General features: G+C 43.0%; 1 protein-coding gene across 1 annotated transcript in view; it reads left to right on the forward strand.

The window, feature by feature from the left end:
• The window catches only part of pctp (phosphatidylcholine transfer protein), a 31,531-nt gene extending 12,161 nt beyond the window's left edge, over positions 1-19,370 (forward strand). The window contains exons 3-6 of the mRNA XM_048555407.2: positions 2,096-2,175; positions 6,499-6,664; positions 8,800-8,867; positions 15,988-19,370. Coding sequence (XP_048411364.2) covers positions 2,096-2,175; positions 6,499-6,664; positions 8,800-8,867; positions 15,988-16,068 — 395 coding nt within the window. The 3' untranslated portion in view covers positions 16,069-19,370. The remainder of the gene's footprint in view (positions 1-2,095; positions 2,176-6,498; positions 6,665-8,799; positions 8,868-15,987) is intronic.
• Positions 19,371-27,155: the final 7,785 nt, after the last annotated feature.

Here is a 27,155-nt window from a genome sequence, read left to right on the forward strand (position 1 = left end):
TTGTACTCTGTCAACAAATCCTTCCATTTCTCCTTCCTTGTATTTACCTAGCAACTCCTTAAAAGCTTTGGTGCCAATCAACTAATCTATTCCTGTGGTTGATTTTCTCAGTACTATGGATAAAAAAAGCTTGTCTATGATGTCTTAAATATGATAGACATTAATATCTATGTATTATTAAGCTTGGATTAAACCACAATTAGGAATATCATCTCTAATTTTATTATATAAAGCTCTTCATCTTTGCTAAGAAAAGAAATAATGGCCAAGTTAACACATTCGTTTTAGATGTTTGAATCCAACCTAAAATGGCTTGACTTAAAACTCTTGGAACCAATGGGAACTTTGCTCACTTCCCAAAAAACATACAGGCCCACAGATCAGATCTGCTGGTAAAGTCCCACTAAATTGGTAATTAAAGGCAGCATTGTTGTTTTCTGGTGTTTTTTATTTTAAGTTTAGGTTTTTGAAATCAGTCAGCTAAACTGCGAGCTGTTACGATGGCAGAACAGGCTCAAAGGACAGAGATAATGGGAACTGCAGATGCTGGAGAATCCAAGATAACAAAGTGTGGAGCTGGATGAACACAGCGGGCCAAGCAGCATCTCGGGAGCACAAAAGCTGATGTTTCGGGCCTAGACCCTTCATCAGAAAAGGGGGATGGGGAGAGGATCCTGAAATAGGGAGAGACGGGGAGGTGGACTGAAGATGGATAGAGGAGAAGATAGGTGGAGAGGAGAGTATGGTTGGGGAGGGGATAGGTCAGTCCAGGGAGGACGGACAGGTCAAGGGGGCAGGATGAGGTTAGTAGGTAGGAAATGGAGGTGCGGCGTGAGGTGGGAGGAGGGGATAGGTGAGATGAAGAACAGGTCCGGCAGGCTGGGACGAGTTGGGCTGGTTTTGGGATGCAGTGGGGGGGAGGGGAGATTTTGAAGCTTGTGAAATCCACATTGATACCATTAGGCTGCAGGGCTCCCAAGTGGAATATGAGTTGCTGTTCCTGCAACCTAACTGGCCAGAAGTGGATGACAGGCAGATGTAACTTATCTAAATTTGTGGAATCAAAAATAGATGGGAAGGCATGTTGTGATGAGGCCATAAGGAATCTGCAAGAGCCTGTAGATAGGTTGAGTGGGCAGAAACCTGGCAGATGAAGTTTATTGTAGGAAAGTGTGAGGTGTGCACTTTAGTAGGAAAAATTAAAAAGGAGACATTTATTCAAATGGAGACTTCAAAAAACATGCAGCATAGAGGAATCTGAGTGTTTTGAATGAAATACAATAAGTTAGCATACAGGTGCAGCAAGTAATTAAGACTGCCAGTAGAATTTTAGCTTGCATTACTGCGGGCTGGAGTTTCTAAGTAGGGAAGTCTTGTTACAACCATATAGGGTGTTGATGATAAGTGGAGTAGTGTGTACAGTTTTTGTCCCCATCTTTAAGAAAGGATATACTGGCATTGTAGCCAGACCAAAAAAGATTCACAAGGCAGATTTGTGGAGTGGAGGATTTTTAAAAATTTGTTCATGGGATGTGGGCATTGTTTTCAGGGTCAGCATTTATTGTCCGTCCTTAGTTGTCCAGAGAGCAGTTAAGAATCAGCCATATTGCTGTCATACATTTGGTACAAACCATGTTTTGTAGTATTATGGAAAGAATTGGCTGTCACATTTAGGGCTGTTGTCCCACAGGTCAGGGAGATCCCAGGTTCCACCCTGCTGTGTGTGGTAACTAATTTCCAAGGTAGGCTAGGAGTGCAGTGATTAGTTTGCCTTTTGACTTGCTTTATATTATGAATCAATTAGTGTTGATGTTGGGAGAAAATTGATTAATGCTGGCCTGTAATGGCTCTTGTTACTTAAATGGCCTCCTTAGGTATTGTTCTGTGGAAAGGTAACTAGTGTCTGTGGTCCCTCATCCTAAAATATGACCCGCTGCTAGAGAGTTGGTCATGGTTGTCCATAATAGAGATATATATAACTGGAAGACAGCACTGCTTAATGGAGCAGTTACAAACTGATGCTTAGGGAAACTGATGAATCATTCAGTAGCATTAATCATTAAACATTAAACTCTTTCTTTCTTTTACTCTGCAGAACTCTGTGAGCAGGAGTATAATGGACAGAAAGTGATTTACTGGGAAGTCAAGTACCCATTTCTTTTGTCTAACCGTGATGTATCCTTTCAAGTGGCTAGTTTATTTTTTCCAATGGCAGTGCAGAGATATGTGAGGTCATCCATTTTGGTAGGAATAACCGCAAAATGGACTATGTTTTAAATGGTAAAAAATTGCAGCATGCTGCTGTGCAGAGGGACTTGGGTGTCTTTGTGCATGAATCGCTTAAGGTGGGAATGCAGATGCAGCAGGTGATTTAGAAGGCAAATGGGATTTTGTCTGCCATTGCTCAAGGGATGGAGGTTAAAAACAGGGAGGCTATGCTGCAGTTGTATAGGGTCCTGGTGAGGCCACACTTGGAGTTTTGGTCTCCTTACTTGAGACATACTGGTACTGGAGGGGGTGCAGAGGAGATTCACTGGGTTGATTCCAGGGTTGAGAGGGTTGGATTATGAGGAAAGACAGTAGACTGGGATTAGACTCATTGGAATTCAGAAGAATGTGGGGAGATCTTATAGAATCTTATAAGACCATGAAGGGAATAGATAAGGTGGAGGTGGGGAAGTTGTTTCTGCTAGCAGGTGAAACTAGGACTCGAGGGCATCACCTCGAAATAAAGGGAGGCAGATGTAGGACTGAGATCAGGAGGAAGTTCTTCACCCAAAGGTTTTGAATCTGTGGAATTCCCTCCCAGTGAAGTGGTTGAAGCTACCTCACTGTTTCTAAGGCAAGGCTAGATAAATTCTTGAACAGTAAAGGAATAAAGGGTGAGTGGGCGGGTAAGTGGAGCTGAGTCACTAAGATTAGCTATGATCTAATTAAAGGGCGGGGCAGGCTCGAGCGGCTGGATTGCCTACTCCTCCTTGTTCTTATGTTCTTATGCCCTGGCATGGGGGTTTGAAGGGATACTGCATTGGGAATTCCAATTTCTTTGGTATTAGAATTGTTGTTTTCTCAGTTGTTTTGAGAAAATGGTTTTTGACAGTGAAATGTGAAAGTTTTATTCAACGTTGTTTGAGTGTGACCTCAGCCACTTTAATGCATTTATCATAGGATTGTACTGAGGTGACATGTTGGGATCTGTAATGTATCCCTCTGCATCTTGATAATGTATTGAGGCATGCTGCTGATCTGCCTTTGCTATGGGTGCATCACTCTTCAGGCCACAAAGTATTTGATATCCCTCAATGATCTGTCAGTGTACTACCGAAAAATCAATGTACATTTTTGATGTTTGAAAAAACATTGGATAATTGTTTGAACAAGATCAGACCTGTGGAAATGAATTAAGGAAATGGGGATAACTGTATAATTCTTGCAAAGTGCAACAGGTGTGACTGTCTTCCTGAAGCTAAATTTGCAGACTTTGTCTGACAGCCTAACCTAGTTCTGAGGAAGGGTCACTAGACCCGAAACATTAACTCTGTTTTTCTCTTCACAGATGCTGCCAGACCTGTTGTGCTTTTCCAGCAACTTTGCTTTTGTTCTTGATTTAAAAGGTCTGCAGTTCTTTTGGATTTTTTTATCCTAGCCTAGTTATTTGGAGATACTTGTGGGACATATGTTTGGATGACCCCAGACCGGTGTTATTGTCAAAGTGCAAAAATAACCATTTTTTTTCCTACTAATACTGATTTCTTTCAGTTCCTCCGTCTAGCTTGACCCTGAATTCTCAGCACATTTGGAACGCTACGCATCCTCCCAGAACGTTTCTGCAGGGATTCCTCAGGGTAGTGTCCTAGGCCTAACCGTCTTCAGATATTTAATCAATGACCTTTGCTCCATAAGGTCAGAAGTGGGGATGTTCATTGATGGTTGTACAATGTTCACCAATCGCAACCCCTGAGTCACTAAAGCAACCCATATCTGAACGCAGCAAGATCTGGACAATGTCCAGGTCTGGGCTGACATGTTGCAGGTAACATTTGCACCATGCAGGTAACCAAGCAATGGCCCTCTTTAAGAGGAGAATATCTAACCATTGCCTTTTGACATTTGATGGCATTGCCATCACTGAATTTCTCCACTGAGCAGCCAGTGGTTTTACCATTGACCAGAAACTGAACTGAACCAGCCATATAAATACAAAAACAGAAATTGCTGGAAAAGCTCAGCAGGTCTGGCGGCATCTGTGGAGAGAAATCAGTTAACATTTTGTGCCCAATGACCCTTCTTTGGAATATGCTCTGAAGAAAGGTCACTGGCCCTGAAGTGCTAACTCTGATTTCTGTCCACAGATGCTGCAAGACCTGAGCTTTTCCAGCAATTTCTGTTTTTGTTTCAGATTGAGTGTCCACAGTTCTCTTGGTTTTTGAGCTGTGTAAATGCTTTGGCTACAAGAGCGGGTCAAAGTTTGTGAATTTTGTAAGTAACTAACCAATAACCTGTCTCTAAAAGCCTGTCCACCTATCTGTCACGTGTCAGCATGGTGACCTGGTGGTTGGCACGGCTACCTCGCAGCACCAGGAACTCTATCCTTGGGCTATTGTCTGTGTGGAGTTTGCATGTTCTCCCTGTGTCTGTGGGTTTCTTCTGGGTGCTCCAGTTTCCTCCCACAGTCGAAGGATGTGCAATTAGGTGGATTGGCCATGCTAAATTACCCAAAGTGTCCAGGGATATGCAGACTTGGTGAGTTAGCTGTGGGAAATTCAGGGTTACATGGACAGGGTAGGAGGTTGGGTCTTGATGGGATGCAGTTTGTGGATTCAATAGGCCACATGGCCTGTTTTCACACTAGGCATTCTGTGAAGTCAGGTGGAGCATGATGGAATGTTCCGTATGTGTCTGGATGAGTACAGCTCCAGTAATGCTTGAAACATAACCCTCTCCAGGACAAGAGGTAACAAGGTGTAGAGCTGGATGAACACAGCAGGCCAAGCAGCATCAGAGGAACAGGAAAGCTGACGTTTCGTGCCTAGACCCTCCTCCAGAAATGGGGAAGGGGATTCTGAAATAAATAGGGAGAGGGGGGAGGCGGGTAGAAGATGGTTAAAGAAGCAGATAGATGGGGAGGAGACAGACAGATCAAAGAGGTGGGGATGAAGCTAGTAAAGGTGAGTGTAGGTGGGGAGTTGAGGGGATAGGTCAGTCCAGGGAGGGCGAACAAGTCAAAGAGGCGGGATGATGCTAGTAGGTAGGAGAGGTTAGGGAGGTGGGTACAAGCTGGGCTGGTTTTGGGATGAGGTCAGGGGAGGGGGGACTTTGAAGCTTGTGAAGTCCACATTGATACCTTTGGGCTGCAGGGTTCCCAAGCGGAATATGAGGTGCTGTTCCTGCAACCTTCGGGTAGCATCATTGTGGCATTCCCCATCCAGTACAAAGCAGCACCCAGTCTGGTATTTTAAGCATTTTTTTCTCTACCACTGAAGCACAGCAACAGTGTGCGCCATCTGTTAACTGATCAAGTCTTCCTGGAGCCTTCCAAACATGTGATTTCCACCTTTTGAGATGGCCAAAGGTTGCAGATACATGGGAACACCACCCCCTGTGAGTTCCCCTACTCCAAGCCACTCACCATCCTGACTTAGAAATATATCACTGTTACTTCAGTGTCACTGGATCAGAATCCTGGCACTCCCATTTTATGGTTATTAATAGAACAAGGACTGCAGCTGTTTAAGAAAGCAGTTAACCGATACCTTCTCAAGGGCAATTAGGGATGAGCAAAAACTATTGGTTTGCTGATCATTACTTCCTCCCCAGAGCAAAAACTGCTTCCGGAAATATTTTACTCAGTCTTTAAGGAAGGAGCAAATTCTTTCCAAAGGAAATTGTAAAGTAAGTGTGCAGAATGAACTGTTTCTCCGTTATTGTAGCAGTTGAAGAAGGCCATGTTGTCATTGTTACTCTTGTTGTAATCCTCGGAACATGATTCCATTTCCTACAATGGGTGTTTTGAGAACTAACGTTAATATGGACATCAGTGATCTTGATGTTACTGTATCACCAAATACTGATCTGTTTCACGAATGGCCTTGTGAAGTTTGTCTCATATGCCTTAGTCCCTTGTTGATGTGTTTGACTCTTAACTGACCTCTGAAATAATCAATTGAGTCTCATAATAGTTTTCAAACAGCTAGGAATGTGCAGTAATGGTGGAATAACTGGATGAAAGAAAAAGTTCTGAGAAAGAATCTCTGGATCAGAAACACGAACTCTGATTTTTGTTTTTTCTTCACAGATGCTGCCAGACCTGCTGAGCTTTTCCAGCAACTTTTGTTTTTGCCATGAAAAAAGATTTAAATCCATTTCTTTTGTTTCTGTGATCCTGGTGTTATGAAAATGGTTTTAAAATGTAGCCTTTCAAGTGACTTCACACTCTGTAAATGAACAAAATGTGTTATTTTTGAGTCACAATGGTTCTTTCTTTAACTTCATTCTCAGTATGTTTACATTCGTGAGCGCCATGACTTGGATGTTGATGGACGAAAGGTTTGGGTGATTGTTGCCAAATGTGTGCCTGGTTTACCAGTGAAATCCAGTGTCATCAGAGTGGAGGATTATCATCAAACTGTGGCTCTGGAGAGTGATGGTAAACAAGGCACCAAAGGTACCACTGAGATTTTTGTCTTTATTGAGATTATTGTCATAACATCTCAAATGTTTGATAAAGATTGGGAATCTTTTCAGACTGTTCATCTGAACTGTGTTCTGATTCAAGCTTTCTGGGTTGGCTTGTCTGGAGGAAGTATTTTGAGCTGTGTAACTTGAAATGAAATTCAGTGGATATGGTAGGCAAGTATAAAGTACACCTATACAATGCTTACAGAAACTGATCAGTAGGTCCAACAGATCTATGCTGATATTTACAAGCTTGTCACCATAGCATTGGGTTGCAGTGCTGGTGGGGACAGGTCTGTCACTGCATATTAATGGGGTACTGTATTGTTGGGTGCAGACCTGTCACTTTATAACACTGGGCTACAGTACTGATGGGGTATAGGCCTTTAGGTTGGTTGGCTCCCCGAGCTGGTTTGGTTGTCCGCAGATGTTTCATTACCCTGCTGGTAACATCTTCAGTACAGCCTCGGGTTAAAAGCCGGTGTGTTTTCCCATTTGGTTTTTAAATTCAGGAGTCCATTGAGCTGGATTGCCTCACTTCTGGCTTTCCTTTGTAGTGGAGATTGCGTACAGTTCTGGTCACCGCATTGTAAGAACGATGTCGAAGCTTTCGAAAGCGCCCACAGGAGATTTACTAGGATGTTGCCTGGTCTGGAGGGGAGGTCTTACGAGGAAAGGTTGAGAGACTTGGGGCTGTTTTCATTAGAGAGAAGGTGGTTGAGAGGTGACTTAATTGAAACATATAAAATAATCAGAGGGTTAGATAGGGTGGGTAGGGAGAGCCTTTTTCCTAGGATGGTGATGGCAAGCATGAGGGGCAAAGCTTTAAATTGAGGAGTGAAAGATACAGGACAGATGTCAGAGGTAGTTTCTTTACTCAGTAGTAAGGGAATGGAACGCTTTGCCTGCAACGGTTGTAGATTTGCCAACTTTAGGTACATTTAAGTCGTCATTGGATGAGCATATGGACGTACATGGAATAGTGTATGTTAGATGGGCTTGAGATCGGTACGACAGGTCAGCACAACATCGAGGGCCGAAGGGCCCGTACTGTGCTGTTATGTTCTGTGTTCTGAGAGTATCTGGGGTTGAGTTCTGTGTGTTTTAATGATGGCTTTATTCATGGAGTACCAGGCTTTTATGAATTCCTGTGCCTGTCTCTGCTCAGTTTGTTGCAGGATTTTGGTGTTGTCCCAGTCAAATTGGGGTTATCCATGTGGATTGAGATGAGTGAGTATTGGTCATGGCTTCGTGTAGTCATTTGGTGTTCATGTACTCTGTTAGTTTACTTCCTTTTTGTCCGATGTAATGTTTCTCACAGTCTCTGCAGGGGATCTTGTAGATGGCATTAGTCCGGGTGAGCAGTCGTCGTAGGGTTGATATGGGCTTGTGTGCTACTCTGATGCCCAGTGGTTGTGGGAGTCTTGTGGTTAGTTCCAATATGTTCCTAATGTAGGATGGTGTGATCAGTGTGTTGGGGTGCGTGGTATCTTCCTGATGTTCACGTAGGCATCTTCTGACTTATTTTTGGCATCTGTTATCCTTAAAAACCTGGAAGAGGTATTCTTCTTCCTCTTGGTGTAGTTTAAAAACCAGGCAAGAAAACACACACCGGTGCTTCATCGGAGGCTGCACTGATGATGTTACCCAGTAGGGTAACGAGACGCCTGTGAAACAATAAACCAGCTCGGTGAGCCGACCAACCTCAACACCCACAACCCGAGCTACAAATCTACTCCAAAACCTTAGAGGATATAGGCCTGTCACTATACAACATAGGGCTACAGTGCTGGTGGGGACAATGACATGCCTCCCCGATTGCTTTATTGAGAGAGACAGGAACAGGCTAAGCCAGCTTTGATCCTTTATTGAACGTGATACCAGGGGCAGCTATGACCCATAGGGTTTTGAATTGTGTACTCGGCATCCTCTCTGAATAGAGGTGAAGATCTGATAAGGGAGCGTCAGATGAATAGAAATTCTTTGCCTTGGCTTAAAGTTCAGTCAAATTTTGTAAGCCCCCATTTGTGTAATTTTATCACTCTAAATTTGTTAATAAATGTAGTTTTGTGGAAAGATTGGTTTATGATCTTACAGCTGATTTTTTTTATTTGTTTCTTCCAGTGTTCATGCATTACTTCGATAACCCTGGGGGTATGATCCCAACTTTCCTTGTTAACTGGGCAGCAAAGGTAGGTGGCTTCATTTCTAGGAAGCAGCGTGTAATGGTTCAAGGGCAGTTATCTTCCTGCTTGTGATTATGCACAAGAATTGCAGATGGATTTGAAGGACTTGCAATGTTGATAGAATGTTGAATGCCTTAAAATCTTCAGTCAGCACCTGTTTGTAGAAAAATGATACAGTTGACTGGATGTAGGGATAGCAGTTGGCTCTTTGGAACTGACTCAGTGCGTGATAGCAGATCAGAAAAGGTGAAACCAATTACCTAATTGCTAGTCTGTCACAACAGTTAATCTAGGCTGGGCCTGGCTGTGGTGTCCTCTATTGTGCGATATTTGGCCAAGAATCAGGATCCAGACTCTGTTAATGGCCAAGTCACTCATCTTTGACCGTCAGAACAAAGAAAAATTGTATCTGCAGGAGAAGGCTCACAAGGAGCGGGAGGCGAACCTATGTCTGGTGGTGGTAACCCACTGGATGTGATGGAAATGGCAGTTAATGATTCTCCAGGTGTGGATGCTGGTGAGGACAAGGGGGACCTCTATTGTTGTTGTGGGAGGGAAGAGCAGGTTTAAGGTCTGAAGAGTGGGAGATGGATCTGACCCACCTGAGGGATCTGTCAGCTACAGTGCCGGGGATTACTTGCTTGAGGAAGAAAGTGGGCATTTCATAGGCTGCCTTGTTGAAGTTGGCCTCAGAGTAGATGTATTGGAGACAGAGAAACTGGGAGACGGAACAGAGTCTTTACAAAAAACAGGGTTATGAGGATGTGTAGTCAAGGTAACTGGGAGTCAGTGGGGGGGTATGTAGTGGACGTTGGTGGTCAGCCCATTCCCAGAAATGGAAGCATTTTGAGGAAGGGAAGGGAGGAGTCAGAGATGGACCAGGTGAAAGTGAGAGCAGTGTAGAGATAGTGGGTTCCAGCCTAACTGGAAACTCTGAAACAGGCATAAAGTGTCTAGAGTAATCACAGGTGTAAGTAGGAAGGGATTGGAAATGGAGAGGAAAAAATTGAGTCAAAGTGGGAAGAGATAAGTTCTGTGGGGAGATTACCGGACAAAATGTGGTTCGTGATTGTATTGGACACAATGGCTTTATGTTCCATGTTGGGGCCATGGTCTGGGGGAAATAGAAGGAGATAGCTAGAGCTGGCACTCAGCGTCTGCAGTGTAGAAGTCAGACACTGACAGCACTGTCCTTGTCGGCAGTTTAATTATCAAATCAGTATTGGATCTGAGAGCAGACAGTACAGTCTGTTCGTGGTGGGGAAAAGTTGGAATAGGTGAGGGGAGGGCAGAGAAATTGAGATGACCAATACCATGTTCGTAGTTCTTGACGAGCAGGTTGAGTTCAGATAAAAGGCCAGAAAGTGTGTTGGAAGCGGGCGAAGGGATCTGTGCGGCAGGGAGAGGATACTTGCCACTTGCCCAAAGAATTGGGCATGGCAGTGAAGGCAACAGAAAAAGAGTTCAATATCATGCTCTAACCAAAATTCATTAGGGTGGGAGTGCAGAGGGATAAATCAGAACCATTGCTGAATACAAAACATTCAGCACCAGAGAGCAAGGTCAGAGGAATAGTAAATACGCATCAGGAGGTGGGGTTGAGAGAGGGAATGAGGGAAAGGGATGGGAGTAAGGTTCCAGAGGGCAATGGATATCTGAGTTGTTGAATCTTGTTTTCCTTGATGCCTAAAAGGAAAAGAAAATGTTTCTTGTTAACATGGTGAATGAGCTGGAGGATGAAGCAAAACAGGGACCAGTGCAGTTCTGAGCTAGCGTGATGTGATGCTGTTAGAGGTTGACAGTGTGCTTGTGATGAGGTGTGGTGCTGAGTGTGGACCTTGGGATGCCATGAGAGAAGTTGATGTGGAATGTTGAACATCGTGGAGTTATCTATGATCCTGGTTGGATTGAAAGCGTAAAGGATGAAACTTGAGTTGGAATCCACATGTGGTGGATCTGAACCAAAGGCAGTCACTTCGGAATGTGATGTGGCTGTGGAAACAGATTTTAGCAAATACCTTGCCAACCACCAGGAGTGACAGCAAAATTAATGATGGTGGAAAAACAGATTGGAACAGAAATCCTGTCGGAGAGAAGAGCAGAACTTCAAGGTGGGCATGCCTAGAAGAGATGTGGCCATGACTTAAATACTAAATAAAACCAAAAGAACTGCGGATGCTGGAAATCAGGAACAAAACAAATTGCTGGAAAAACTCAACAGTTCTAGTCGCATCTGGCAATAAATTTGAGTTAATGTTTTGGGTCAGGTAATCTGTTCTCAGAACTGATTGTAGCTAGGAAAGGATTTTTACGCAGATGATGGGGAGGGGATAAGGAGTAAACAGTAGGCGGAGACAGAGCCCAAAGAGTGAGGAGAACCATTTTGGACAGACAAAAGTGGATGATGGTCAGCCCTGGTGAATGAATAGCTACAGATGGGGACTATGAGTGGCTAACAATGGGTTGTGTCTAATATCACGCCAGGAGATAACTAGGCCTGGTGTGTGGGTGTTAGGGTGTAAGGAGATGGGAGAAGATGCCTCGACCTAAATTATTGAACTCAATATTGACTCCAGAAAGCTGTGGTGTTTCCAAGCAGAAAATGAGGTGCTGTTCCAGGTGTTGGCCAGGGAACAGGGTTGTGTGTTGATGTGATGGGCAACCGGAAGCTCAGAGTCATTTTTGCAGATAGAACATAGGGGTTCTGCAAAGTAGTCTCCCGGTGGATGTGGGTTACTTTGACTTTCAGAAGATGTTTGCTAAAAGATTGGCACGTAAAGTTAAAGTGAATGATATTGAAAACTGGCTGGCTGACGGGGAAACAGGAATAAAGGGAACTAAATGTGATATCTCCAAATTTGCAGATGTCATGAAGGTGGTGCTTCTGTATGATTTGGACAAACGGTTAATGCATGGCAAAGGAAGTATAATGTGGGTAAATGTGAGATTACCCATTTTAGTAGCAAAAACAGGAAGGCAGATTGTCATTCAGATAATGAATAATAGGTTGGCAAAACGCTGGTGTATTGGGACCTGGCATTAGTTGCTGAAAGTAAGCATGCCAGTCTAGCATGTAGTGAAGCCAGCAAATGATAGGCTGGATTTCAACAAGAGAATTCAAGTACAGGAGCAGGGAGGTCTTGCTGCAATTGAATAGGGCCTTGATGAGATACCTTTGGAATATTGTTTGCAGTTTTAGTCTCTTTATCTGAGGAAGCATGTTCTGGTCACGGATGGAGTGCAACAAAGATTTACCAGACTGATTTTTGGAATGGTAGGACTGACATTTGAAGAGAGACCGGAACAGTTAGGACTACAATCTCTGGCATTTGGAAGGATAAGAGGAGACCTCGTAGAAATCTATCAAATTCTAACAGGACTACACAGGGTAAACACAGGAAGGATGCTCCTGATGACTGGGGAATTCAGAACCAGGGTCGTGGTCTGAGGATACATTTCGGGTGAAATGAGAAATATATTCACGTAGACAGTGGTGAGCCTGGGGAGTTCTCTGCCGCAAAGTGGTAAAGGTCAAAACATTGAATGCTTTCAATAAAGAGTTAGATCTCGTTCTTGGCTAAAGGAGCCAAAGGGTCTTGAGAGAAAACAAGAACAGGGTAGAGTTGGCCAGCCATGATCGTATTGATGTTCCTATTTTCCGTTTCTATGCTCATGAGAGTTAAACAAGCCTCAGACAATAGCTACAGGGAGCTATACCTTTTTAACAAACATTTTTACTTTATTCTTTCATGGGATGAAGGCATCTCTGGCTAGGCAGCATTTATTACCCATCTCCAATTTCCAAAAGGCAGTTGAGTCAATCCCGTTACTGTGGGTCTGGAGTCACAAGTAGGCCAGACCAGGTAAGGATGGCACTTTCCTTCCCTAAAGGACTTTAGTGAACCAGGTGGGTTTTTCCGACAATCATCAATATATTCACGGTTACCAAATTCAAATTCCATAATCTGCTGTAGTGGGATTCAAACCCGGGTCCCCAGAACATTATCTGGGTCTTTGGATTAACAGTCCAGCAATAATACCTAGGCCATCGCCTCCAATCTTGCAGCTGCTCTTGAGATTGAAGGTTTACTTGTGGATCTCTTACAGTTATTTCGTTTCAGTAGAATTATAAGATTTTTAATCTAATTCATTTTTGGTTCTTTTATATTCAAGAACACAATGAAAGCAAAAATAAAATGCGTGGTCTTTTTCAAACTGAGTTTTTCTTTAGAGCTCTTGGAGAGGCCTACAGATGACAGTCCAGACTTTTATTTTCTCTAAGTTATGTGGCTCAAAATTTATATGTGTAGCAGGAAAAAAATTTTTTTAACATCTGAGTTTCTTTTAAATCGCAGAGGGGAGTTTATTTTAATGGAGCTGTTGGAGAGGCCTACACGTGAACAGGTCTGGAGTGGGTCTTGTTTTAAATCAAAGGATTGAAAGCTATCTGTTGGACTAATTGAGTCATTTTAATTCAGTTGTTCAGCTAAGTGGTTGATTTTGAGATTTTTGTTTTTGTTTGACATGCTTAATATCAGGTAAGTGGCATGGTAGCTCAGTAGTTAGCACTGCTGCCTTACAGTGCCAGGGACCCAGGTTTGATTCCATCCTTGGGTGACTGTGTGGAGTTTGCACATTGTGTCTGCATGGGTTTCCTCCCACAGTCCAAAGATGTGTGGGTAGGTGAATTAGCCATGGGAAACGCAGGGTTACAGGTATAGTGTCTGGGTGTGATTCTCTTTTTAGAGGTTTGGTATGGACTCGATGGGCTGAATGACCTCCTTCCACATTGGAGGGATTCTGTGGTTTTAGACCAGTTCTATGGCTGAGGAGAAGTAGTTTATTTTAGGTACAAGATGCCATTGAAATTGCCTTTTTTTTTTAAAAAAGACTTGATGTCATTGAGGACAAACAAATGACACCGATTTAGATGGCTTGTAGATTTAGAGAAGTGATTACACAGCAGAGTTGGTCAGGTGGATGAGTGACCATCAGGAAAGGTGAGATGGTTTAGAAGTCTCCTGTGGTTATTCCTCACTGTTATTCAGTGTTGGGAACTGTTGACAGGGATAATGTCTGAGGAAAATAGAGGAGGCAGTCAGATCTTGGGCATGAAGAATGAATCGGGCACAGAGATTCTCTCATGGGCACAGAATCTCAAGTGTGTTGCTTTCCTGGTACCAGGATTAAGGATGCCTCAAAACATTTGAAGCATGTTGTTAAAGGAGTGGGAGAGGGAAAATTATTGTACTGATTGGGAATGACATAGTTCAGGAAAGGATTAAGGCTTTGCAGAGTGAAGTAAAAGGTTAGATTTTACAAAACAGATCCTTAAAAGTAATTTCACCCACTTCCTACAGACAGAGGGTGGCCATGGGTACCAGCATGGGCCCAAGCTATGCCTGCCTCTTTGTAGGATATGTGGAACAATCCCTCTTCCAGAGCTACACTGTCCCTATCTCCCACCTCTTCCTCTGTCACATCGATGACTGGCACTGCCTCATGCTCCCACGAGGAGCTCAAACTTCATCCACTTCACTAACACCTCATCACCAGCCCCCCCACCCCCCCAGCCTTAAGTTCACCTGGACCATCTCTGATACCTTTCTCTCCTTCCTGGACCTTTCTGTCTCCATCTCTGGCATCCATCTGGAAACCATTATCCATTTCAAGCTTACCGACTCCCACAGCTACCTAGATTACACCTCCTCTCACCCACCTTCCTGCAAAAAGGCCATCCCCTATTCCCAATTCCTTCGCCTCCGCCACATCTGTTTCCTGGACATCCCAGATGTCTTGTTCTCATTTTTCAACGATCGCAAATTCTCCTCCATGGTGGTCAAAAACGCCCTTGACCGTGTCTCTTGCATTTCCTGCAACTCATCCCTCATTCCCTACCCGCAATAACAACCAAAACAGAATCCCCTTCGTCCTCACATACCACCCCACCAACCTCCGGATCCAACACATCATCCTCCGACATTTCTGCCATCTGCAATCTGACCCCACTATCAAAGACATTTTTCCCTCCCCACCTTATCTGCTTTCCAGAGAGACCATTCCCTCTGTGACTGCCTTGTCCACTCCATATTCCCTACCACCCCGGCACTTTTCCCTGCAACCGCAGCAAGTGCTACACCTCCCCTCTCACCCGCATCCCAGGCCCTAAAAAGACCTTCCACATCAAATAGATGTTCACCTGCACATCTGCTAATGTGATATACGGTATCCGCTGTTCCTGTTGTGACCTCCTCTACATCAGGGAAACCAAGCAGAGGCTTGGGGACCACTTTTTGAACACCCATGCTCGGTTTGCAACAAACGGCTGCACCTCCAGTCACGAACCATTTCAACTCCCCCTCCCATTCCTTGGACAATGTCCATCCTGGGCCTCCTGCAGTGCCACAATAATGCCACCTGAAGGCTGCAGGAACAGCATCTCCTATTGTGCTTGGAAACCCTGTAGCCCAATGGTATCAATGTGGACTTCACAAGCTTCAAAATCTCCCCTCCCCCTACCACATCCCAAAACCAGCCCAGCTTGCCCCTGCGCCTCTTACCTGTCATTCTTCCCACCTACCCCCTCATCCCACCTCCTTGACCTGTCCATCCTCCCTGGACCGACTTATCCCCTCCCTAACTCACCACCTACACACTCCTTTACTGACTACAAGCCCGCCTCTTTGACCTGTCTGTCTCTTCTCCACCTATCTTCTCCTTTATCCATCTTCTATCTGCCACCCCCTCTCCCTATTTATTCCACAAACCCCTTCCCCTCCCCCATTTCTGAAAAAGCGTCTCGACCCGAAATGTCAGCTTTCCTGCTCCTCTACTGCTTGGTCTGCTGTGTTCATCCAGCTCTACACCTTGTTATCACAAATAATTACTGCACCTTTTTAGCTTTTCTAAGGGATGTTGTTGTCATGTATTGCAGAGGACAGGGAATCTGTGTTGTGATTATACACACTCTCAACACATTTGTAGATCTGGATTGAAGGATGGGCACAACAGTAGTCATACACTGAATGTAGAATGGCTGCTAATCAAAACTGTGATAATTAATATGTGTATTTAAACTTTTGGATAACTTATTTCTAGTCATTAACACAATTGTGTGTTTCTACAGACTGGAGTGCCTTCCTTTCTGAAAGACATGCAGAAAGCTTGTGCTAACTACTCTGAGTACTGCAAGAAATCTGGGAAATAATCGCCATGCTATTGATTCAGATTTGATACTCTGCAAGGATGAGAAGATTTGTCCCAACTTGAAAGACATCTCACCTTTCTGCTATATTGTGATTGGCTTGCATTGTTTGACCAGTGGAAAAATCATTTATCAATAAGACTGTCTGCACTCACTACACTGTATATCATTTTATACTATCCTCCTTATCCAATGAATCCTTGGTATCCCTATCATGGAGTGTAGAAGAAAATGAAGTAATGACCACCCATAAACTACACTTTTATAAGCGGGCAAAAGTTCTGCAGCCTTAATCTTACCCACACAATGATTTTAATGGGGACTGATTTAAAAACAAATGGCAGGTGTGGAGTTGAAGAGTTTCTTTGAGTGGAGCAGGAGAAAATTGGCACTGCACTTTGAATGTTGTTTGGAATTGTGTTTTCCTGTCTGTTGGTATTTGATTGTTTTCCATTAGCCATGACTAGGAGACAGGTCCCCACTGCTAGATTGATGGTTGGGCTGTGCATTATATGCAAATCTTAAATCAAGGCAACCAGAACAAAATATTAATAAATATTGCTGACCCTTTCCTGGATCTAAGTCTGAAGGTTTTCCGGGTGTTCTTTACTCCTGAGTTTCCACTTTGCTTCCACCCCTCTTTATTTCTCTCAGGGATTTAGTTGATCCTGTTGTGTACTTGAGGCTCACATATGGTGAACAATATGGTTGACTGGAGCTCAGTGGCTTGCTAGTTGAAGAAGCTTTAGCTGTACTCAGTGAGGGATTATAAAATGCCAGCTACTTAGGTCTAACTTACAGATGTTGAAAGTAAACTTATGCTTTGGGCATTGGTGGGGGTGGGGGGGTGGTGAACCTAATGCCAATATTCACTGCTCTTTAGTATGTGGGAGCATAAGCTGCTTTCTCATTGAACTTGGTATACAAGTTTAGAACTGAATCATAATGTGCCACTCTGAAATCAATGCAACAGTTACTGATTGGCTTCCAGCAGTTATAGTATATCTGAATCAGTGTAGAGGTGTGAGGGGCCTTGCCTTTTTAGTTTCAATGTATGGAATCTAGTTTTCTGAATGAGTACAGTGTCTCTCACATATTTCTTGATGGACTGCACCTTGTTTTAAGTGAAATTATGAATGTAAATCTTGTGTTGTTCCTTCGTATCTACCTAAATTCTCTGCTTATTACTCATTGCTATCAAATAAGGCTTACTCTGGTTGGAACTTAACAGTGGAAGGTTTAGTATGGTATTTTCTAAATTCCTGAATGGCCTTTTCTGAAATTGGACATGAGCACAGCCTTTTAAGACAGCTGCTAACATTTGGATACTTAATTCTCTCTCCCAGTGGTCAAAGGTGTTGCCTTTATTCTTTGCAGTATATAGGGCCACACATGAAGGCTATATGCTACCCTGTTGATTTCCCCGTGGGTGCTGGCATTCTTGACTGCATGGCTAAGAATGGAACTGTAAATTTGTAACTTTCTCTTCATGATCTCAATTCTTAAAACAGATTGTTGCTAATCTTTTTATAATCCTGAGAGGATTTTTCTGCATTCTTTTAAGCCCAGCCCATCCTACATCTTTAAGCCTTAGTAATCCTGTTCACTTTCCCTTTTGTTACCCTTCTGTCCACTCCACGATCAGACCCTGTTTAAAGCAATCTCCTCTACTTCCTTGTGGCTGATTGTAAGTGTTGCCTTGATCCCTGGCTACTTCAAACTCTTACCCCATTTTGCTCTTTCTAAAATTATGCCTTGACTGTGATCCTGTTTTCTGTACATTTTTTAAATGTGCTGCATCACCCAACCAAGAGATATGAAATTCTTTTTTTTTATTTCAGCATTTCATTCCACTAGTTTCCAACTTCCTAATGTTTCTCTTGCATCATTAGCGTTTTGTGCTGAATCTGTTCCTTTGTTTAGGCTGCCCAGTCATGCATTGTATTTGTTTTCCTGAAGCTTCAAAATTAAAACTTGAGTAAACATTCTGTAATCTTTGTTTGCTGTGGATCTGAATGGAAATCTGAATGATGCATCCCTCAGTGGTAAGAGGGGTATCTCCCTTGTTTCAGCAGCTAGTGGCAGTGTGCCAGTTGGCTGAGAAGGTACTAGGAAGCTGATATCTGGTGCTGTGATCTTTGACTTATTTGGAACTTTAAATAAAATCAAAGTTTCTCTTGCAACAAAACTTCCACTTTTTTACATCGTGTTCAGTTCAAAAATGTTTCAAGGTGCACTGCAATGGCCATTCTCGGACAGAATTGAATGTTCAGCTGCATCCAGTGTCCATTATGTTCAAAACCTTGGCCAAATTTCCAGGTTTTTGTGGGATGACTTAAGGAGCAGAGAGAGGTCCACAGGAAATTCAAGTGCTTGAAGTATAACAACTGCAGATCTGGGCTGCAAGGGTGGAGTGCAGGAAGCTGGAGATGAGCAAGGAACCAGGATTGAAAGTGTGCCAGCCCCTGAGGGTGATAGAAGTGGGGGAGATCATCGGAGAGGAAAGATGAAAAAAAACTTGAGCACCAGAATGGACAAAGCTACACAAGTGTAATATGTAACATCAACTGAGGGGACAAATGGAGTATGAGTGAACCAGCGGAGCTCTAAGTAAAGTTTTGGTTTTACTTAAGGCAGGAGACAGGTGAGTTGGAAGGAAGGTATACTACATGGGATAAAGAAGCAGCAATGAAAGGATGTTTAAAAATTAAGCTGCACATGTATTTAATTAAACTGCAATGACATGAATAAGTAGAAACTTGGGACGAAAGGAAGCTTAAGAATTGATTAGAGCAGAATGTAATTGTACGTACTAACTCTAACTCATACACTGGAACACCTAGATGGCTTTGCAACTCAAAATTCTGCAGTTGTTACCATTTAAATAATACTCCCCCTTTTCTATGCTTCCTGTCAAAATGAGCAATGCTACACTTTGATTTTTTTTTTGGGTTTTGTTCATGTTCATAACCTATGAATTTACATCATCCTCATAGCATACTTTCTTCTGTATTTTTGTCACCTGCTTGTTTAGCTACCATGTCTTTGATTCCTTTATTCTTCAGCTGTGTCCCCTATTCTAGTCTCCTTAAGAGGAAAAATTCTCCTCAATTGCATTCAGGATCTTGAATGTACAACAAGATTGTGCCTTAGGGCCAACCTGTTCAGTCTTTGTTCAAAAAGTAAATATTTCAGGAATGATTGCACAGGACTCCAAATATGCTCTCATAAAGGTCCAGTACAACTGCAGTAACATTTCTCTACTCTTGTATTCTATTTCCCTTGTAATAAACACCCACTTTTTGTTTGTGCCTAATCATTCACTGTATATGCATGCTAACATTGTGATTAATGTACCAGGGTAACTTCTGTACAGCTAAGTTCTTCATGTTGAAGTGGACAAGTTCACATTTTCCCCCATATTCCATCTGCCAAATTTGTGCTCACTTATTGTACCAAGCAGCATGACCTCTCACCTGTCTCAACAAGCAAGCACTGACTGTACTCGTTTAGTTCTCACTGCAAAGCTTCCAACACAATGTCTCATATTAGATGTGATTCTGCAGCATTTGCAGTGTAGCACCCCTGTATGCAGTGAAAGCTACATTTATTAATTCACAGGTACTGTTTTGGACATCATCTAAGATTGTGCGCATGTACTGCATCCATTTCAACTCTAAGTAGATAACAGCCATTTACTGATTCATTTCTCCGGTCACTGCCCTAACAATCAGTCAACCTGCTTGATTTAAAATTTCAACAAAACCTGGCTGTTAATCAGTCATCAATTGGTACGTTCTCCATTGCATTACTGCTACCAATCAGCACTCCTCATGCAGTTTCAATATTGTTCCCCTTGAGTTGGCATTTGTGAATTTTGTGTGTAAGCCAAATGTCAACAAAATATATTTTTTCAATAATGCTTAATAGCTGTCCTCCCAAATGACTAGATATTTTTAAAAATGTAATGAAGGTTTCTGCTTACACCACTCTTTCAGACTGAGATACAGGCCGTCGCCACAACCTAGGTTTTTCCTAAAAAAAAAGTCTGTTAACTTGCCTGAAATCTTTCTGACAAAGTGTTTCTATAACCTCCTGGTTATTACTCCCTCCACCAAGGGTGTTAGGTCCTTCCTTACCACTTTATCTAGTCCTTAAAATTTTATAGACCTGCTTTAACGATTACCTCAGTCTCCTTTTTTTAAAAAAACAATCCTGCATAGCTGGAGATTCCAAGATAATAAAATGTGAGGCTGGATGAACACAGCAGGCCAAGCAGCATCTCAGGAGCACAAAAGCTGACGTTTCGGGCCTAGACCCTTCATCAGAGAGGGGGATGGGGGGAGGGAACTGGAATAAATAGGGAGAGAGGGGGAGGCGGACCGAAGATGGAGAGTACCTGGTTTGCTTCAGGACATGGTCGAGCAGTTTCAAGGCCGAAGAGATTACAAGAGAGTTGCAATGGGAGAGAGAGATTCCCTGAGGTTGGTCCGGAGGGAGGAGGGTAACTTCTTCAGGTTAGGCATCCCTGGAAGAGGCTTCGCAGTGAGCCACTCTTTGCTGACAGCCAAAAATCTCCAGTAGACAATAGACGATAGGTGCAGCAGGAGGCTATTTGGCCCTTTGAGCCAGCACCACCGTTCATTATGATCGTGGCTGATCACCCACAATCAGTATCCTGTTCCTGTCTTATCCCCATTACCCTTGATTCCACTATCGTTAAGAGCTCTATCTCTCTCTTTCTTGAAAGTATCCAGAGACTTGGCCTCCACTGCCTTCTGGGGCAGAGCATTCCATATATCCACCCCTCTCTGGGTGAAGAAGTTTCTCCTCAACTCTGTTCTAAATGGCCTACCTCTTATTTTTAAACTGTGTCCTCTGGTTCTGGACTCCCCCATCAACAGAAACATGCTTCCTGCCTCCAGATTGTCCAATCCCTTAACAATCTTATACGTCTCAATCAGATCCCCTCTCATCTTCCTAAACTCAAGCGTATACAAGCCCAGTCGCTCTAATCTTTCAACATATGATAGTCCCGCCATACCGGGAATTGACCTCGTGAACCTACGCTGCACTCCCTCAATAGCCAGAATGTCCTTCCTCAAATTTAGAGACCAAAACTGCACACAATACTCCAGGTGCGGTCTCACCAGGGCCCTGTACAGCTGCAGAAGGACCTCTCTGCTCCTTTACTCATTCCTCTTGTTATGAAGGCCAGCATGCCATTAGATTTCTTCACTGCCTGCTGTACCTGCATGCTTGCTTTCATTGACTGATGTACAAGAACACCCAGATCTCGTTGAACTTCCCCTTTACCTAACTTGACTCCATTTAGATAGTAACCTGCCTTCCCGTTCTTGCCACCAAAGTGGATAACCACATATTTATCCACATTAAACTGCATCTGCCATGCATCCGTCCACTCACCTAGCCTGTCGAAGTCACCCTGTATTCTCATAACATCTTCCTCACATTTCACTCTGCACCCCAGCTTTGTGTCATCAGCAAATTTGCTAATTTCACTTTTAATGTCTTCATCTATAACATTAATGTATATTGTAAACAGCTGCGGTCCCAGCACCGAACCTTGTGGTACCCCACTGGTCACTGCCTGCCATTCCGAAAGGGATCCGTTTATCACTACTCTTTGCTTCCTGTCAGCCAGCCAATTTTCAGTCCAAGCCAGTATTTTTCCCCCAATACCATGTGCCCTAATTTTGCTCACTAATCTCCTATGTGGGACTTTATCAAAGGCTTTCTGAAAGTCCAGGTATACTACATCCACTGTCTCTCCCTTGTCCATCTTCATAGTTACATCCTCAAAAAATTCCAGAAGATTAGTCAAGCACGATTTCCCCTTCGTAAATCCATGCTGACTCTGACCTATCCTGTTACTGCTATCCAAATGAGTCGTAATTTCATCTTTTATATTTGACTCCAGCATCTTTCCCACCACTGACGTCAGGCTAACCGGTCTATAATTCCCTGTTTTCTCTCTCCCTCCTTTCTTGAAAAGTGGGACAACATTAGCCACCCTCCAATCCACAGGAACTGATCCTGAATCTATAGAACATTGGAAAAGAATTACCAATGCATCCACAATTTCTAGAGCCACCTCCTTGAGTACCCTGGGATGCAGACCATCAGGTCCCGGGGATTTATCAGCCTTCAGACCTAACAATCTATCCAACACCATTCCCTGCCTAATATAAATTCCCTTCAGTTCGTCCATTACCCTAGGTCCTTCAGCCACTATAACATCTGGGAGATTGCTTGTGTCTTCCCGAGTGAAGACAGATCCAAAGTACCTATTCAACTCTTCTGCCATTTCCTTGTTCCCCATAATAAATTCACCCGTTTCTGTCTTCAAGGGCCCAATTTTAGTCTTAACAACTCTTTTTCTTTTCACATACCTAAAAAGGCTTTTACTATCCTCCTTTATGTTTTTGGCCAGTGTGCCTTCGTACCTCATTTTTTCTCCACGTATTGCCTTTTTAGTTATCCTCTGTCGCTCTTTAAAACTTTCCCATTCCCCGGCTTCCCGCTCATCTTTGCTATGTTATACTTCTTTTTTTATCTTTATACAATCCTTAACTTCCCTCGTCAGCCACGGCCGCCCCTGCCTCCCCTTAGGATCTTTCTTCCTCTTTAGTATGAACTGATCCTGCACCTTCTGCATTATATCCAGAAATACCTGCCATTGTTGTTCCACTGCCATCCCTGCTAGGGTATTGAACCATTGAACTTTGGCCAGCTCCTCCCTCATAGCTCCATAGTTCCCTTTATTCAACTACAATACTGACACTTCCGACTCTCCCTTCTCCCTCTCAAACTGCAGATTAAAACTTGTCATATTATGGTCACTGCCTCCTAAAGGCTCCTTTACTTTGAGGTCCCTGATCAAATCCGGTTCATTGCACAACACCGGACCCAGAATTGCCTTCTCCCTGGTAGGCTCCGGTACCAGCTGTTCCAAGAATCCATCTCGGAGGCACTCCACAAACTCCCTTTCTTGGGGTCCAGTACCATCCTGATTTTCCAAGTCTACCTGCATGTTGAAATCCCCCATTACAACTGTGGTAATACCTTTGCGACAGGCCAATTTCAACTCCTGATTCATCTTACACCCTACATCCAGACTACTGTTTGAGGGCCTGTAGATAATTCCCATTATGGTCTTTCTACCCCTAGAATTCCTCAGCTCTATCCAGACTGACTCTACATCACCTGATTCTATGTCCCCCTCACAAGGGACTGAAAATCATTCCTCACCAAAAGGACCACCCCACCGCCCTCTCTCCGTCAGTCTGTCCTTTCGATAGCTGTTCTTCTACACATCCTCTGTATCTGACCATTTGTTATTGTATTTCTCCCAAGAAGCGTGAGCTTGCACTTGGTTTGAATTCCATTTGTCACTTTTCTGCTTCTCTGACCAGTGTGTGGTATCTTCCTTCAGTCTACTCCTTTCGTTCCCCATGACTAACAATGTAGTTAGTTTTTGCATTGTCTGCAAACATTTTGCTCGTGGCACCTAGATTTAAGTTTAAACCTTTGGTGAAAAGTTAGGGTCCACATATTATGTCCCGTGTAACCCATCGGATAATCTTTAGTTACAACATCACTGGTCAGCATATGTCCCTTACTTCCTGCCTCAGTCAATTTTGGATTTTCTGGGCAATCTGCCATGTATGTCCTTGTGAAAAGTCCTTGCTAAAGTGCATGTAGACTCCAAGTATGTTATCCTCGTTGCCCTCTCACCCACTTAGCTCATTGATTGTGTTATTCAGGGCATGATTTCCCCATAACAACCATACTGATTGTTGTTTACTGACTGAAAGCATATCCTGAGCATACATGGAAGATATGAACAATTTGCTGCTTCAGCAAGCTCTTTTTGACAGAACAGAGGACATGGAAGGCTCACTCTCTCACTCTTGCTCTGGCTCCTGCTCCCCACCCCCAAGAACGTATCTGGTTTCACATCACTGACTGGAACGAAACATCAGAGACCTAAGAACTTGAAATATAACTGCAATATGGGTATTGATGATGGCATCGATAAACAGCCTCAGGTTACACTCTACACCAAGTACACCCAAAGATCTCTAACCTGCATGTCTTTCTTTCCACAGGGCACTTTCCCCTTTTAATTTTGCATGGGTATATGGCAATCCAAATGACTGCATGAAAGTCTTATGCTTGACATCATGTTTTCTCTGTTGAGGGGGATGATGGTTTAGCAGGTAATAAAATTGATTTTTCATTCAAGAAAACTTTACGATTGTCTCATTGTTTGCAGAAAGTAAAGTACATTTTGCTTAGGTAAATAGCTTAAACCTTTGATATGACCAACTGGGACAGCTGAAAAGAAAAGAGTTGATTCATACCTTCTCAGTTGGTTAAAACAAAATATTCATTATGATGTCTTTGCTTCTATAGCTAACAATCAGAGTCAACCTGCTTGATTTAAAATTTAAACAAAACCTGGCTGTTAATCATCATCACCAATAGGTACCTTCTTGATTGCATTACTGCTACCAATCAGCACTCCTCATGCAGTTTCAATATTGTTCCCCTTGAGTTGGCAATTGTGAATTTTGAGTGTCAGCCAAATGTCAACAAAATATATTTTTTCAATAACGCTGTCTTCCCAAATGACTAGATATTTTTAAAAATGTAATGAAGGCTTCTGCCTACACCACCCTTTCAGACTGTGATACAGACCCTCAGCACATTCCATTTGCTTAACCAACAACTTCTGGTCTCAATAACACCTTATGCAACTGCAACAAAACTTTGCTCCCTTTATGTCTATTTCTGTTGCAAAAAACACCAGCATTTATCTTCCTAATCACTTACTGTACCTTTACAGCAATCTGGTATGCAAGACATCCAGGCAAAACAATATACCACTTTAAGCGCAGCAAAACTTTTCAGAAATATTCATCCCATCTATTACCTCTACCATTTCTGCTTCTACCAGTATTTTGTCAACATCATTGGAGTAAACAGCAAATCAAATTACTTAACTAAATATTCAAGCCTTTGTCCTGAGTATCTAAGCAAGTATTACTTTCTTTGTCCTTGATAGGCCTGACCCTACCTCTTAGTACTTGTTTACTATTTACATGCTTGTAGATGAATTTTATGTTCATGATCATTTCAGTGCCATACTCTCTCTTTTCCAGTTTTATTTTCCACCACTTCTCATCTCAATTTATTGTACTTGAGCTGCTTCTCATTTGAAGAATCTACCTGACAAGCATCATATCCTGTCTTTTTTGATTTTTGACATTTGTTCATGGGATGTAGGCATTGCTGACTGATCCAGTAGTCATCGCTCATATCTCCCTTGTCATCTGAGAAGGAGCCTTTGTTTCCGTTCTGTTCTCCTGTTGGCCTAAAATATCTCATTAAAGAGCACCTATTTCTTTGTTAAGGGTTTTTTTCTGATAATCTTTGACTAGACTCACTCTCTTCTCATTGAAGTTAACTATCTTCTATTTGGAAGTTCTACTTTAGATTGTTATTTCCTCTACTTCATTTCCAATCTAAACTTTATCCAAGTGTTTCCCCACTGACAGTTTGTCCACATGGCACCTCATTTCCCAGCACCCAGTCTAGCAATGACTCCTTTCTAGTTGAGTCAAAAGTGCTCCAATGAAGAAATCTCTCCTGAAGACGTTATCAATTCCTCCCCTTCAGTCTAACATTATTTCAATTGATATTTGAGTAATTAAAGCCCCTTAGTATCACTGCTCTACAGTTCTTGGTAGATTTTAAGGATTCCACAACGTTATTAATTGTAGCATTAGGATGTTCCTGATCAACTTTCCTTCCTCAGCAATATTACTTGATTGCTTTCTACATTGCTGTCAGCAAGATCTTGCTGTTTAGAAAATGGCTATGTTTGCCTAACGTACACTTCAAGGTGACTCATTGTTGAGCATTATATTTCTGAGTGATGTGATATGGTGATCAATATATGTTGGACATTCTCTTTACGTAACTGTATATGCAATTGGATGTTTTAGTAATTGTTGCGATCTCCAAGACTGCGGCAGAGTACCAGTGCAACATGTGGGCTCCTCCTGGGAGCTCATTTGCTCTGTCTGCTTTTGCTTTTTTTCTTCCTTCACAGCGTTTTTTAATTACTGTAATGTATTTATCTCCTGTGGAGAGATTGAGCCAGTGTGGGGGACAATGAGAGAGCGTGGGGAGAGCGAGAGACTGTGCCCAACATGGCACAGAATGAGCCAGTGTTGGGGAGATTGAACTCAGCACAGTGGCGATAGAGGTTCCCTGGTATCTGCAGCAGCAGCGAGAGCAGGCACGCTGAGGTCTCCTGGCATCTGTGCTGGCATCAAGCATGGGGAAATTGAGCCCAATGTGGAGGAGATCAAAACCAGCATACAGGAGATGTACCCCTTGTGAGTATTGTGAACCCAGCATTGCTAAACACTTAAGAAGAGCTTTAATGTTCAACTATTAGCCATGTTTCCTTTTTTTTTCACTTTGTGTCTAAGTTTTTGTACCTACGTACCTTAATACTTATGATGGCACCAGGAATGGTGACATTGTACATCTTTCACTGTACTCCTGCATCCTTGCACTTGAGTACATATAACAATAAAATCTAATTCAGATTCTGATTCCACAGGGTGGGCCCTGCTGGCAGAGGCTTGGTTTGGAGATGGGGATCTAACACTGAAACTCCACCCTGCACTTCAAGCACAGCTTGCCTACAGGACAGAGAAACCAGGAAGTTTGCCACTTGCGCTTTCAGGCCGGGGTGGGGGGTGGGGGGGGCGGGGGCAGGGGGGGAGCGAGAGATTTCCCGGCACTTTTCAAATCAGAGCAGGCTAGTTATTCCCAGTGTGCATGCCAAATAATCAGCTGTCAACCAACATCACAACAACAGCGGCATGATCATGGTGCTGTTTGCGGGATCTTATTGTGTAAATATGCTGTTTTGTTTCTTACATTATTATGGTGTCCACACTTCAAATTTACTCCATAGACTGTCAGGCACTTTAGCTTGTCGAGGCCATAAAGGTTGCTGTCGAAATGTAGGACTTTTCTTTTTCAAC

The sequence above is a fragment of the Stegostoma tigrinum genome, chromosome 22 (assembly GCF_030684315.1).
Source record: "Stegostoma tigrinum isolate sSteTig4 chromosome 22, sSteTig4.hap1, whole genome shotgun sequence".
Classification (NCBI taxonomy): domain Eukaryota; kingdom Metazoa; phylum Chordata; class Chondrichthyes; order Orectolobiformes; family Stegostomatidae; genus Stegostoma; species Stegostoma tigrinum.